We start from the raw sequence: 14024 nt of genomic DNA, 5'->3' as shown, positions 1-14024 counted from the left end.
AAAACGCTTAGCAGTATTTCATCAGTCTTTATGTTTTAAGTTCAAATTCCGGCAAGGTTGACTTTGTCTTTTGTCCTTTCTGGGTCGATGGAATAAGTACCAGTTATATACTGGGGTTATATATTGACTAGCCCCCACCTCAAAATTTCAGGCCTTGTGACTTTAGTAGAAAGGATTATTATTATTAGGTGGCAAGCTGGCAGAATCGTTAGCACACTGGGTGAAATGCTTAGCAGTATTTCGTCCATCGCTATGTTCTGAATTCAAAATTCCTCTGAGGCTGACTTTGCTTTTCATCCTTTTGGGGTCAGTAAATTAAATACCAGTGAAACATTAAGGTTGATGTAATTGAGTCATCTACTCCCCACAAATGGCTGCCCTTGTGGAAAAATTTGAAACCATTATTCTTCTTCTTATTATTATTATTTACTTCTCAGTGCTCTTGATCTTACTTGTACTGCTTAATTCTGAGAGGTCCCATAGGGTCGCTTTCCGCAAATTATATGACTTGGTGCTTAGGTGTTAAGTATCATGGAAAATACTCAAAACCCAAGTATCCTAGCTTTCTCCAATAGAGCAGTTTATTATTATTATTATTATTATTATTATTATTATTATTATTATTATTATTATTATTATCACTATTATTATTATAAAACTAAAAATTTTAGAAGTAAAACTAACAATTTTAAAATATGTTCTAGGTATATAGAAATAAAGTGATTTTCAGATACCAATGAAAACTATTAAACAATTAGCACGTGACATAAAGTAAATTTAAGGGATTGTTTGTTCTTAAATGGTTCTTCCATGATATAAAATTAAAACTAACACTTTGAGATAGTAGATATTAAAATATATTCTACTTGATAGGAACCAAATGATTATTAAATAGCAATGAAAATATTAAACATATTAACAAATGCAATATAAAGGTGTTTATGAGAAACTCATAACAATACTAAAGTGATATTTAGTACTTTGTATTAAACAACGTAGACTGCTTGTCAAATTTGTCACATTCCACTTGGAATCTCTCATTCTGAGAAACTGTGAACCAATTCTTCCAGTCACCAACAACACCTGTAAAATAGAAGAGACTTTAGCTGTAAGAATTTCATGTCTATAATAAGTAGAAGCCTTCTTTTTCTTTTTCTTTTTCTTTTATTTTATATCTTCTGTAATATAAAGAAATTTTTTTTTTTTTACTTTTACTTGTTTTAGTCATTGGACTGTGGTCATGCTGGAGCACTGAAACAAGTAAAAGAGTAAAAGAACACAACACAGCTCCCATGACTTTCAGAAACATTTTTTCACGCTCAGAGTTGCTGAAGCATGGAATAAACTGCCTGCGTCAGTTGTTGACTGCCATGACACTGCATCCTTTAAGGCCCTCATGCTTTCCGAAATCCGCCGAAACTACACCTGATTATATATACACTTTAGATGAGTTGTAGTGCACCTGAGCACTGTACACAATTATTATTATTATTATTATTATTAACACACACACACACACATCCTCGGAGAGCATTGCTACTAGAATAAGAATAGCCTGGGCAAAGTTCAGAAAGCTCCTATCCCTACTGGTGACAAAGGGCCTCTAGTATGATCCACTGGATGTGTAATGTCAGTGTACACACACGACAGAGTGTAAGCACCCTGAGAGAAATGTTGAACATAAGAGAGACGACTGTGCTGGTATGGTTATGTTTTGCATATGGATGTGGAGAGCTGTTTGAAGGAGTGTCACTCCCTAACAGTGGAAGGAACCCATAGAAGAGGGAGACCCAGGAAGACATGGGATGAGGTGGTGAAATATGACCTTCAAATGTTGGGTCTCACAGAGGCAATGACTAAAGACCGAGACCTCTGGAGATATGCTGAGACTGAGAATACCTGGCAAGTAATGTGAGATCACAGCCGTAGCCTACACCAGCTCACTTAAAAAGTACCTTTGGATTGTCGGGCAACATGCCAAAATCAAGTAAATCAAAATCAAATCAAATCACAATCAAATGGAAATTATAGTTGTGGCTGATGCCAGTGTCACATGACTGGCTCCCATGCTGGTAGCACACAATAAGCACCATTCATGCATCAGTCGTTGCCAGTGCCACCTGACTGATTCCTGTGCAGGTAGCACACAATAAGCACCATTCACGCATTGGTCGTTGCCAGTGCCACCTGTCTGGCTCTCTGTGCCGGTGGCATGTAAAAAGCACCATCCAAATGTGGTCGATGTCAGCTCCCCTGCCCTGACTGGCTCCTGTGCCAGTGACATGTAAAAAGCACCATCCAAATGTGACCAATACTAGTGCTGCCTGTCTGGCTCCCGTATCAGTGGCATGTAAAAAGCACCCACTACACTCTCACAGTGGTTGGTGTTAGGAAGGGCATATACATATATATATATTAGATATATATATATATATATATATATATATCATCATCATCATTTAGCGTCCGTTTTCCATGCTAGCATGTGTTGGACGGTTCAACTGGGGTCTGGGAAGCCAGAAGGCTGCATCAGGCCCAGTCTGATCTGACAGTGTTTCTACAGCTGGATGCCCTTCCTAATGCCATCCACTCTGTGAGTGTAGTGGGTGCTTTTTACGTGCCACCCGCACAGGTGCCAGACAGGGCTGGCAAACGGCCACGGACGGACGGTGCTTTTTACGTGCCACCGGCACGGGGGCCAGGCGAGGCTGGCAATGGCCACGAACAGATGGTGCTTTTTACGTGCCACTGGCACGGAGGCCAGTCGGGGCGGTGCTGGCAACGGCCATGATCAGATGGTTCGCTTACTTGTCACCGGCACTGGTATCACAGCTGCAATTTCCATTGATGTTGATCGACTTCGATTTTAGTTCTGCTTTCTGATATCTGATTTGATTTGATTTTGATTTTGATTTTGATTTTCACTTGCCTCAACAGGTCTTCACAAGTGGAGTTTTGTGTCCCAAGAAGGAAAGTATATATATATATATACATATATTTTATGTATATAATATATATATTATATATATATATATGATACATTTATATATAATATATAATATAATGGTTCAGGGTTCAGTCCCACTATGTGGCACCTTGGGCAAGTGTCTTCTGCTATAGTCTCTAACCAACCAAAGCCTTGTGAGTGGATTTGGTAGATGGAAACTGAAAGAAGCTTCTCATATGCGTGTTTGTCCCCCCCCCACTATCGCTTGACAACTGATGTTGGCATGTTTACATCCTTGTAACGTAGTGGTTCAGCAGAAGTGACTGATAGAATAAGTACCGGGCTTACAAAGAATAAGTCCTGGGGTCGATTTGTTCACCTAAAGGTGGTGCTCCAGAATAAAAGAAAACAAGGTATGTTTCTGCCAATGCTTACATCGGTATGCACATTCTATAACCGTGTTTACAAGGGGATTTTTAGAAAAAAGAATAAAAATTAGTTCAGAATTACAGAGAAGACATTGGCAGAAACACACCTTTAGTTCATATAAGTGATATCTATCATTATATATAATTTAAAGATCAATTTTCTTCTTACATTTCACGTTCACAAGATATATCTTTTTCCAAGACCATAGGGTTTTATTTAATTCACATAAAAGTTATATACTTCTCATTTATTTAGTTTTTTTCTTTCCTTTACTTCTCCCCTTTCTATAGGCTACATTTGACGTTATATCCTCAAATGTGTTTTTAAAAAAACTTAATAGCATTCAGTTAATCACTATACATATCCATCATATTCTGTTAAAATATCTTATTGACGAGTTTCCTTTCTTCATTTCCCTGAAGAGAAGATTACATTGTTTTACACCATTTTATTCCTTTGGAATATTACCAGTGATATCTTCAAAACATATATCGGAAGTAAAAGAATTTGAATAACACCTGCATTTAACTCTCTCTCTCTCTCTCTCTCTCTCTATATATATATATATATATATATATTACATACACACACACACACACTTGCTCATTATTATCAATGAGCAATATCACGAAAATGAATGACGTAATCTGGTTGAAATGGTGAAGGAAAGAATAAATGAAAGAAAGCATATATGAAAGGAACTGTACCTTTACGATAAAGAGATTCTCCAGAAGTTCTAAGGATGTCACCTTCTTGCTTTGCTACTCTCATTTTGGAAAATGAACATTTGTCAGCAATATCTTTAAAAAGTTGGTCGTTTTTAGGAAGACCTAAAAACTTGGACACTTTAGCCACATTGCCAACTGGATCCTAAAGTAAATATAAAAAAGAGACACAAACTATTTCAACTGTGCAATATACAGAAAAATGCAAGAATAAATTTGATATAGATATTTAACCCTTTAGAATTTAAACAGGCCATATCTAGTCAAATCACATGCCTATTTTATGTTGAAACTGACCAGATGTGACCTCTTGCACCAACCCTATAATATCATTCAAAAAATTAACTGTTATCCCATCAAAATCTCCATGCTACAAGATAATTCAAAGATTAATACAAGATGATTCATGATTAATTTAAAACAGTATGAATAAATAAGAATTATATTTGACAGAGTAATCTGAATGCTAAAGGGTTAACCAGTTAACCAGTTTAATATAGCAGTGAGATATGCCATTATAAAAGTGTTTATCTGTAAAACTTTGTGTTTTTAGAAGACCTGTTTTGTATGGCTATCAACAAATCAGAAGAAGATTAAAAAGTGTGAAAAAACCTTCATGATATTGTCTGTTCCACAGCATGATTTTGAAGAGTGTAATTGCATACAAATGTAGGAAGTAAGATTTATAGGTACTCCACCAATGCCAGACCTCAAGATGGAACCAGCAGAAAATTTATCAAAGGGTTCAGAGTTCACATGGAATGAATAGAAATGTTTTAATCAATTTTACATTGAATGTTTTTACCAGACATATCAAAGTGACTTAGGGAGAAAATGTGTAACAGCAGTACAGTTTGAACCATGTCTCACTGGCTGGTTTAGTAATTATTGAATCCCTTTTGTTGTTTGAATGGTTTGAAAATTGATACAAATATTGCACAAGGTTGAGTGAAAAAAGGGGCAAAGATTTGCTATAGACATGAAATAATAATATTATTTGGTTTCCAAGATAGCTAGAAAGCCCCAAATTTAAGGAGAAAGTTTAGCTGATTACATTGATTCTAGTATAAGATTGGTACTTTATTTTATCAATCCTGGAAAGTCAAAATGCAAAATTGGTCTCAGTGAGACTGGATTCAATGGAGCCAAGTGGAGATGTGTTCTGATGTTTCTAATAAAACTTTATTTGTCAATAAACTTTGCTGAGTTATCCTTATTTTTCATTTTATTTCTGAATTTTTCAAATTGTTAAAGTAATTTATGGACACCCTGTATGTTATATGTGAAACTGTGTGTTGAAATAGATATTGTTATACTTTGGGATGGTTATTTTTTTTGCCTAATAAACACATGCACTATATACTTGTCCTTCACTTCAGCTTTATAATTGTTCTTATTTTAATGTCCTTTGTTTCAAATCTTTCATCACACATCCTATGATCTCTTCAGTGACACTCCATCTCATGCGTCTCCTCCTGTTCTGTTTAGTCCATTTTGTCTTTTTGTGGTGTATATCCTTATCTATACATGCATTTGCATTTGTGTGTGAGTGTTTTGTGTGTGTGTATATGAGTTTGCTTACTGTACTGTTTGTACCCATGTCTTTTATTTAGTGAAGGACAGATATAAAGTGCGTGTGTTCATTTGGCGAAAATAAAAATGACCATCCTGAAATATAAATATATGCATGTATGTATATATATATATATATATATATATATAAATGGCAATTTCTTTTTATCTGTCTGTCAGTCAGTCTGTTACTAACTTGCTGCCTTGCTGCCCAAACCAGGGAATCAATCTTCACCAAACTTTGTATACGTATTGAACTAACATTCAGTTCAATTATAGGCTAATTGGATTTCAATAAAAATCTATAATGGACCAACTACAGGGGTTGGGCTATTACATGATAAAATGATAGGGGTGCAAAAGTGTTAGGTTCAGGGAAATGAGACATAATGAGGGTGCCTGACATCAGGGAAAGGGAGGAGACACACAGGGAATGTGAGAGAGACAGACAGAGAGAATGACAGGGACGTCTTCCATATACAGAGTTCTTCAAAAAGAAAGAGCAGATTTTAAATTTATTTTTAAAACAAACATAGGCACAGGAGTGGCTGTGTGGTAAGTAGCTTGCTAACCAGCCACATGGTCCCGGGTTCAGTCCCACTGCGTAGCACCTTGGGCAAATGTCTTCTGCTATAGCCCCGGGCTGACCAAAGCCTTGTGAGTGGATTTGGTAGACGGAAACTGAAAGAAGCCTGTCGTATATATGTATATATATGTATGTGTGTGTATATGTTTGTGTGTCTGTGTTTGTCTCTCTAGCATTGCTTGACAACCGATGCTGGTGTATTTACGTCCCCGTCACTTAGCGGTTCGGCAAAAGAGACCGATAGAATAAGTACTGGGCTTACAAAGAATAAATCCCGGGGTTGATTTGCTCGACTAAAGGCAGTGCTCCAGCATGGCCACAGTCAAATGACTGAAACAAGTAAAAGAGTAAAAGAGTAAAGGGAGAGTAAGAGACACAAACATATTCTATATATTTCTTGACAGGGGAAGGTTTAAAGTTTATTTTAAGGTAGTATGCATTCAACATGAGCACCACGTGTTGCTCGACAAACATCGAAACCTTTTTCTGTGAAATTTTTATGTCATTTGTAAATTTGCTTGTGATGAGGTGGATTTTTATTGAATGGGTAGAGAAATTCAATTTGCATATCTCAAACTGCAGAACACAAAGAGACTTTTCTTGTGGTGTCATCATTTTCTAAGGGATTACACAAATGAAAATTATACATCTTTAAATGAAATGAACAAAATGAAACGTTAATACAAAATAAGAATATTATTCAATTGATCATGTTCAGCTATAAACTTTAAACCTTCCCCTACCAAGAAATATGTAGAACGTGTTTGTGTCTCTTACCGTTTGTTTTAAAAATAAATTTGAAATCTGCTCTTTCTTTTTGAATAACCCTGTATATAAAAGAGTGTTTGTATGTGTGTGTGTACACATCTTCCTTATGCATTCAAAAACTGAGTTGCTGATTTTAACTTATGGGTATCAAAAGATTCAGTAATTTTACAACTACCAAATAAACTTTATTTTCAATACAAAAATTTTACATTATAATCTTTTCTACAAGTCAACTGTTGTAAACATCTTATACCATGATGACAACAATGACAACGTTACATTTTCTATATGAGTGGTGTGTACATTTAAAGACATCCATTTCTGTACATGTTGTGAGGAAATGCATTCATTCACTCTCTCTCTCACACATGCACACATATATACAAAAAATATGTATGCATATGTATTTATGTATGTGTATATGAAAGATGTGTGTGTGTGTGTGTGAGAGAGACAGAGAGAGAGCCCGAGTGAGTGCCACTTACATATACATGATAACACACACCTTCACTGATTCACTCTCTCTCTCTCACACACACTTTCTCCTCTCATTCACTTTTGGCTCTCACTTCAAAGCAAATGTCATGGTTTCACTTTCTCCTCTCTTTCAATTTCTGCTCTCTTCAAAGCATAAAGAAACGAAAATTATTTTATGGAAATTAATGAATACATTCAAAAACTGAGTTGCCAATTTTGACGTATGGGGTATCAAAAGATTCAATAATCTCTCAGCTAACAAATAAACTTTATTTTACATATTTGCATTACAAAAATTTAACATTATAATCTTTCTAAAATTCAATTATCCTAAACGACATTTTATTCCACAATGATGTCACATTTTCTATATCAGTGTGTACCTTAAAAGACATCCATTTCTCTATATGTTATGAGGAAATACAGTCACATGCTCACATACATACAAAAAAGATGTATGCATATGTATTTATGTACATGTATATGAAAGATTTGTGTGTGTGTGTGTGAGAGAGAGAGAGAAAGAGAGATCAAGTGAGTGCCACTTACACATACATGCAAAAAATACATACATGACCACACACACCTTCACTCACTCACACACATCCGTTTCATATACACGTACATACATCTTTCACTTTCTGCTCTCACTTCAAAGCAAATGTTGCCTTTTCACTTTCTCCTCTCTTACAATTTCTGCTCTCTTCAAAGCATAAAGAAATGAACAATTTTTTACAGAAATTAATAAACAATCATATGATCCTATATGATCAACCATATGATTGAGTTGACAACTTTCCTACTTCAAACAAAAGAATGCCATAAAATAATTTCTTATTTCTTTATTGCCCACAAGGGGCTAAACATAGGGGGGGGGGACAAACAAGGACAGACAAAGGGATTAAGTCGATTACATCGACCCTGAAAGGACAAAAGGCAAAGTCAGCCTCAGTGGAATTTGAATTCAGAACGTAGCGGCAGATGAAATACTGTTAGGCATTTTGCCCAGCATGCTAACGTTTCTGCCAGCTCACCGCCTTCAATACAATTCTGCTATTTCAATACAATTCTATGCCATAAAATAATTTCTTTTGGCACACACACACACACACACACACACACCCTAGGTAAAACTGCTGTATGAATTATGTTATTTCTTGCTATGTGCATGCACAAAATAACAGCTCAAATCCAATTGAAATAATCCTTTTCTATTCTGTAATTTGTGTTCATGATGAGTGTATTTAAAACCTGATGTTTGATATAAATTTAAAAGGAAGTTCTCCCAGAAATCCTGTCCTTTGCCAGTTGTTTCTAGCATGTCCAAAGTGACATTTGCTCTCCCCATTTGCTAATTTTTTCCCTAGATTTCTGATTCCTATGTTTTCAATACAGGAGATTAGGATTTCGCTGTAAAAACATGTTCATAATATTAAAATTTTCTCCCTCCCCATCCCAATTTCTTCATTTTTTTACTTTTTTTCAAATTTTTTCTTGGTAATCCATAGAGAAAAAACAGAGAGTATGAATCTTGAAGAATTATCTTCTTTCATTTTTCTTAAAGAAACACTAAAATCTCCTTCCCAAACATCCACCCATCACCTCACCACTTTCAAAAAGCTACAAACTCCCAATGTTTCACTTTTAGCTTATTGGAAAGTGGGGAAGTTTCTTCGGACATAATGTCATTTACCTGTTGTTTCTAGCATGTTGGGTTTTCTTGTGGTGTTCTAATATTTTTTACGCCTGCTATTTCAATACAATTCTATGCATAATTGAAGCATTAGATGAAAATGAAACATTGAATGTTTTTAGCTTTTTGAAAGTGGGTAGGTGATTGGTGTGCAAGGTGGGGGAAGGATCATCAAGTGTTTCTTTAAGAAAATCTGTGGTGAGTTAAGGGGGAAAATGAAAACTTTGAAAACGTGATTTCTGGGCAAAATCGTATTAACCCTCTTTTATACGATGAAACAATACATAGTTTGTGATTCTTCTTAAGAACAGAAAGCACTTTCATGCAAACCTATGCAAATTGTACCTTTCCCTGCTTCACTTTTAAACAAACAATAACTTCCATTATGCCAGTAATCCAGTTCACTATATATCAGCTGTGCTGATTCTACCCATAAGAAAGGAACAAATGATACAATATGGCTGTATGTCATAACACCTGGGCAATGCCAGGATGCATTGCTAGTGTGTGTGTGTGTGTGTATATATATATATATATATATATATATATATATATATATGACAGACTATTTTCAATTTCTATCTACCAGGTCCACTCACAAAGGCTTCGGTTGATCTAGGGATATATAGTAGAATACATTTATTCAAGGTGCCACACAGTGGGTTTGAACACAGAACCATGTGGATGCCATTGTCTGTACCAACAACACCATACTAGACATGGGAGAAGTACTTCATTGAGGATCTGAGCTCAGTAAAGAATTATTCAATGCTGGAGGCAGAATTATTTTCTGGCATTGAAGAAGTGGAAGGTTAGTCTTTGTTATAATGATTAAAGAGAATAAAACTAAGTTTATCTTTTAACCTTTTAGCATTCAGATTACTCTGTTACTCTCTCAAATGTAACGCTTATTTATTCATATTGTTTCAAATTAATCATGCATTATCTTGTGACTTTTAGACTTCAATGATGTGAGGGTTTACTTTTAGAATAGAAATGAAAGACCAGACCTGGCTGCTTTGAACGTAAAACAGGTAGAATATTTGGGCCAGATTAAATGCAAAGGTTACCGAAACAGAAGAATGAGTCAAGATATTTCACCTTTTTAAGATCTTCATATTTGACTATCAATATGGGTAGATCGGGATGGTCTTTGATATCTTTCTCCCACTGTAGCATATATTGAAACCAGTTGCCATAATTCACTGGAAAATACAACATGGATTTTCAGTGAGAGTGACTGTATGTGTCGTTATTCATATACACATGAGGATATACATGTATGTGTATATATTAGATTGTGTAGATATTAAGATGCATGTATATGTGTATGTATGTATATATTTTAAAAGAAAATAACACAAAATATGAGGTGGCATCAAAAAGTTCCTGGACTAGTTCTGTAGCATGCCAACAGATGGCAGCACACAGTTGCGTGCACAGTGAAAGCTATCAGTGACCTTCATGAGGCAGTGTACTGAGTGACATTGCTGTGTTTACTTCATAGGTTGTGAAATTTGTGACTTTGTGATCATGTGTATGTTGTAGTCTGTGATTTTTGTCTTGGACAGGAATAAAGGGCCAATATATAAGTTTGTGTTAAACTTGGGAAGTTTGCTACAGACATTGAACATGCTTCAGCAAGCTTATATTGACAAGGCAATGGGTTTTACATAATGTTTAGAGTTGTATGGGACTTCGAAAATAGAAGAACATCCTTGGAAGATGATGAGCAATCTGGAAGACCTGCCATGAGCATCACCATCGGAAATGTGGAGAAAATTCCTCAGCTTGTGCATGAGGATTGTTGGAGGACAATTAATGACATTGCTGTTGCTGTTGGTCGTCTGTTGTATGAGTCCATGCAGGCAATCCTAATGTCTGGATTCTTCACGACAACAATGCACTCTGTCACTAAGCTCCTCCTATCACTTCCACACTCATTCTATTCATCAGATTTAGTATCTATGGACTTTTATCTTTTCTCCCAAGATAAAAATGCAGCTCAAAGGTCACTGCTTTAACACTGTTGTCGAGATCAAGAGCAAACTGTAGAAGATCCTCGACACACTTACGGAAAACAACTTGCAGGCCGGATTCCAAAAGTGGCAGAAACACTGGGACCAGTGTATTACTGCACAAGATGACTACTTCAAAGGAGATGATGTTAAAACTTAGGTAAATAAGTAATTTTTTATTAAACACAACTAGTCTGGGAACTCTTTGATACCACCTCATGCAGTAAGTAAAAAATATATTATTAGTACCAGTCTAAGTTCTGGGATTGACAGTAACAACAAACCCCACCACTAAAAATAACAGGGTTTGTACTTAAATCTTCCTCCTCCTTCTCTCACCGCCACCGCCGCCACCACCACCACCACCACCATTGGTGATGAGCTGGCAGATTCATTAGAACATAAAATAATGCTTTGCAGTGTTTCTTCTAGTTTTTTACATTCTGAGTCCAAATCCCTTGAGGTCAACTTTACTTTTCATCCTTCCAAGGTCTATAAAATAAAGTACCAGTCAAGTACTAGGGTTGATGGTATTGACTAACCTCCTCTCCTTGAAACTGCTGGCCTTGCACCTATATCAGAAACCATTTAAGGCAGTGAGCTGGTAAGAATCATTAGTGCACTGGAATATATGCTTTGTGGTATTTGTTCTGATCCTACATTCTGAGTTCAAATCCAGTTAAGATGAACTTTTCTTTCATCCCTCTGGGACTGATAAAATGAAGTACCAGTCAAGGTTTAGTGTTGATGGTATTGACTATTTTCTGCACTTCAAAATTACTGTCCTTGTTCCTAAATTAGAAATCATTATTATTAAACTCTTCATGCATGAAAGTGCCATCAACTGGGCCTATCTGAGTTGTATGCAGAGTAACAAAACCGATTTGCATTTAATCCATTGTCTGAGCATTATTCACTTGTGGAGTCATGATGGACATCTACTGTCACATGTAGGATGGATCTAGCTTTCAGCTGAGTCCATTGTGAGGATCATCTTGTCTTCTTTTGGCAGAGAAGGAAAGGCAGTGTTTATCTGTCTTGTGGCTTTGACAAAAGAGGTTGTGTGATGGATCAGATTGAAAGGGCTGAAGACAGACACCTTCTTCTTTGGCCAAACCATCAACTTTTTCAAGTTTCTCTTGAAAAGGTAAGTGAGAATAGAGAGAGTGGCACTAATTTCCAGCAAATTTGTTGAAAAGTGGATGATAGTGACAAGTATGGTCTGAATGAATGGACCTGCTCCAAGCATGTGCCTTTAGACTGAAGCATGACAATTGTGGGAGATGGATTATTTGCCGTGAATGTAACAATAAATTAGGTTTCCTGTCCCATTCTGTAATTTAAAGATATTAACTAATTAAGGAAATTATCCAGTTCATCATTAATGAAGAACAAATAGATGAACAGGAATTGATGTGATGATGATGGTGGTGAAGAGGAGGAGGATGAATATTAACAAAATACAGCTTATCTTAGGAACCACAAAAATGACCAGGAAGATTATGCTTACATTTGCCTTCTAAAAACATTTCAAAGAATCCTTTCCAGTCTCCATCATAGTGGTAGAATGAGTTCAGCTGGAATGTATGGTGGTAGGCAGAAACAGCAATATCACGAGGGTTGCGTGTCATGAAAATCATTTTAGATTTTTTGGTAAATATCTCTCTTGGTAAATGATGCAAGAGCAGGTGATTGTTTAGAACTCTGGGTGATGGAAGCTGGTCTATTTGGTCTTGGCTTGCATATTCCATCATTGCAATATCCTTTGAAAGTGAGCTGTATTCAGCAGAACCATTAAGTAACATTCCGCTGATTTCCCACATCCAGTGACAACCTATGTTTGAAAAATTGAAAGCTCAAAAGTAGAATGAAAATACTAAATCATGCCACAGTTGTATATTACTATAATAGCTACAAGAGCCATGTGTAATTGTAAGAGGAAACAACACATACAGAAACTGCCAGTGTATATCTCTCTATATATAAACGGCAGTTTGTCTGTGTGTGTTTCTGTGTGTCTGTTAGGTTGTACCCTCACCCTGACCATGGCTTTCAACCGATTCTGATGAAACTTGACACACACATAGCCCAATGTCATAATTCAAAACTAACGCAGCGAAAATTTTGAAAAGTTCCCCCAGTTTTGAAAAAAATCGATAAATTCGACATGGGGTCGAGAATCAGAAACACAAACCACAGATTGTCTAGGGGACGCAACTCGACCTTTTTAACTAAAAAAAAAATTTACCATAATTTTTTTTCCATTTTTTGGCTATAACTCTCTAAAAATGCTTTATAGTTATTCCCTTACAAACCCGAGCAACGCCGGGCGATACTGCTAGTAATATATAAAGTTAATCCAAACATGAAAACACAAAGAGAAAGCACAACAACGCGAGGACGTGGAACAAGTATAGTATTATTGGACGCTCAGGAAGGAAGGGAAGGAGGGTTTTACATTTTGAGCAGAGCTCTTCATCAGAAACATAGGAAAAGGGAAGACGGATGAAAAAATCGCCAATATATATATATATATATATATATATACACACAGTTTCTGTCTGTATATAAATATGTGTGTTTCTGTATCTGTATGTGTGTAAATATGTGTGTGTGTGTGTGTGTTTGTGTGTATAAGGAACAAGTTAAAAATAATGGCCATTATATATGTTTCCTTTACTGGAGCAAATTTGGCTTACGGCTGTTTCCAGTGGTCATTATAGGTACATTACAGATAGGTTTACTCAATTGGTCTTTTAATCAATTGAGGAAAATTGAAAGACTGAAGAAAATTAATGCTACTTTCATT

At 36.0% G+C, this 14024-nt stretch overlaps 1 protein-coding gene across 5 annotated transcripts in view; it reads right to left on the bottom strand.

Moving 5' to 3' along the window:
- Nucleotides 1-312: 312 nt before the first annotated feature.
- The window catches only part of LOC115215157 (sulfotransferase family cytosolic 1B member 1-like), a 32704-nt gene continuing 18992 nt past the window's right edge, over nucleotides 313-14024 (bottom strand). For all 5 annotated transcript variants that reach the window (XM_029784330.2, XM_036505326.1, XM_036505324.1 and 2 more), the window contains 4 exons: nucleotides 12726-13049; nucleotides 10299-10402; nucleotides 4084-4246; nucleotides 313-1083 (listed from right to left, as the gene is read on the bottom strand). In XM_029784330.2, the coding sequence (XP_029640190.1) occupies nucleotides 974-1083; nucleotides 4084-4246; nucleotides 10299-10402; nucleotides 12726-13049 (701 nt within the window). In that variant the 3' untranslated portion in view covers nucleotides 313-973. The remainder of the gene's footprint in view (nucleotides 1084-4083; nucleotides 4247-10298; nucleotides 10403-12725; nucleotides 13050-14024) is intronic.

The sequence above is a fragment of the Octopus sinensis genome, linkage group LG8 (assembly GCF_006345805.1).
Source record: "Octopus sinensis linkage group LG8, ASM634580v1, whole genome shotgun sequence".
Lineage (NCBI taxonomy): Eukaryota > Metazoa > Mollusca > Cephalopoda > Octopoda > Octopodidae > Octopus > Octopus sinensis.
The sequence above is the reverse complement of the archived record's forward strand: the minus strand, read 5'-3'. Positions and strand labels throughout refer to the sequence as shown.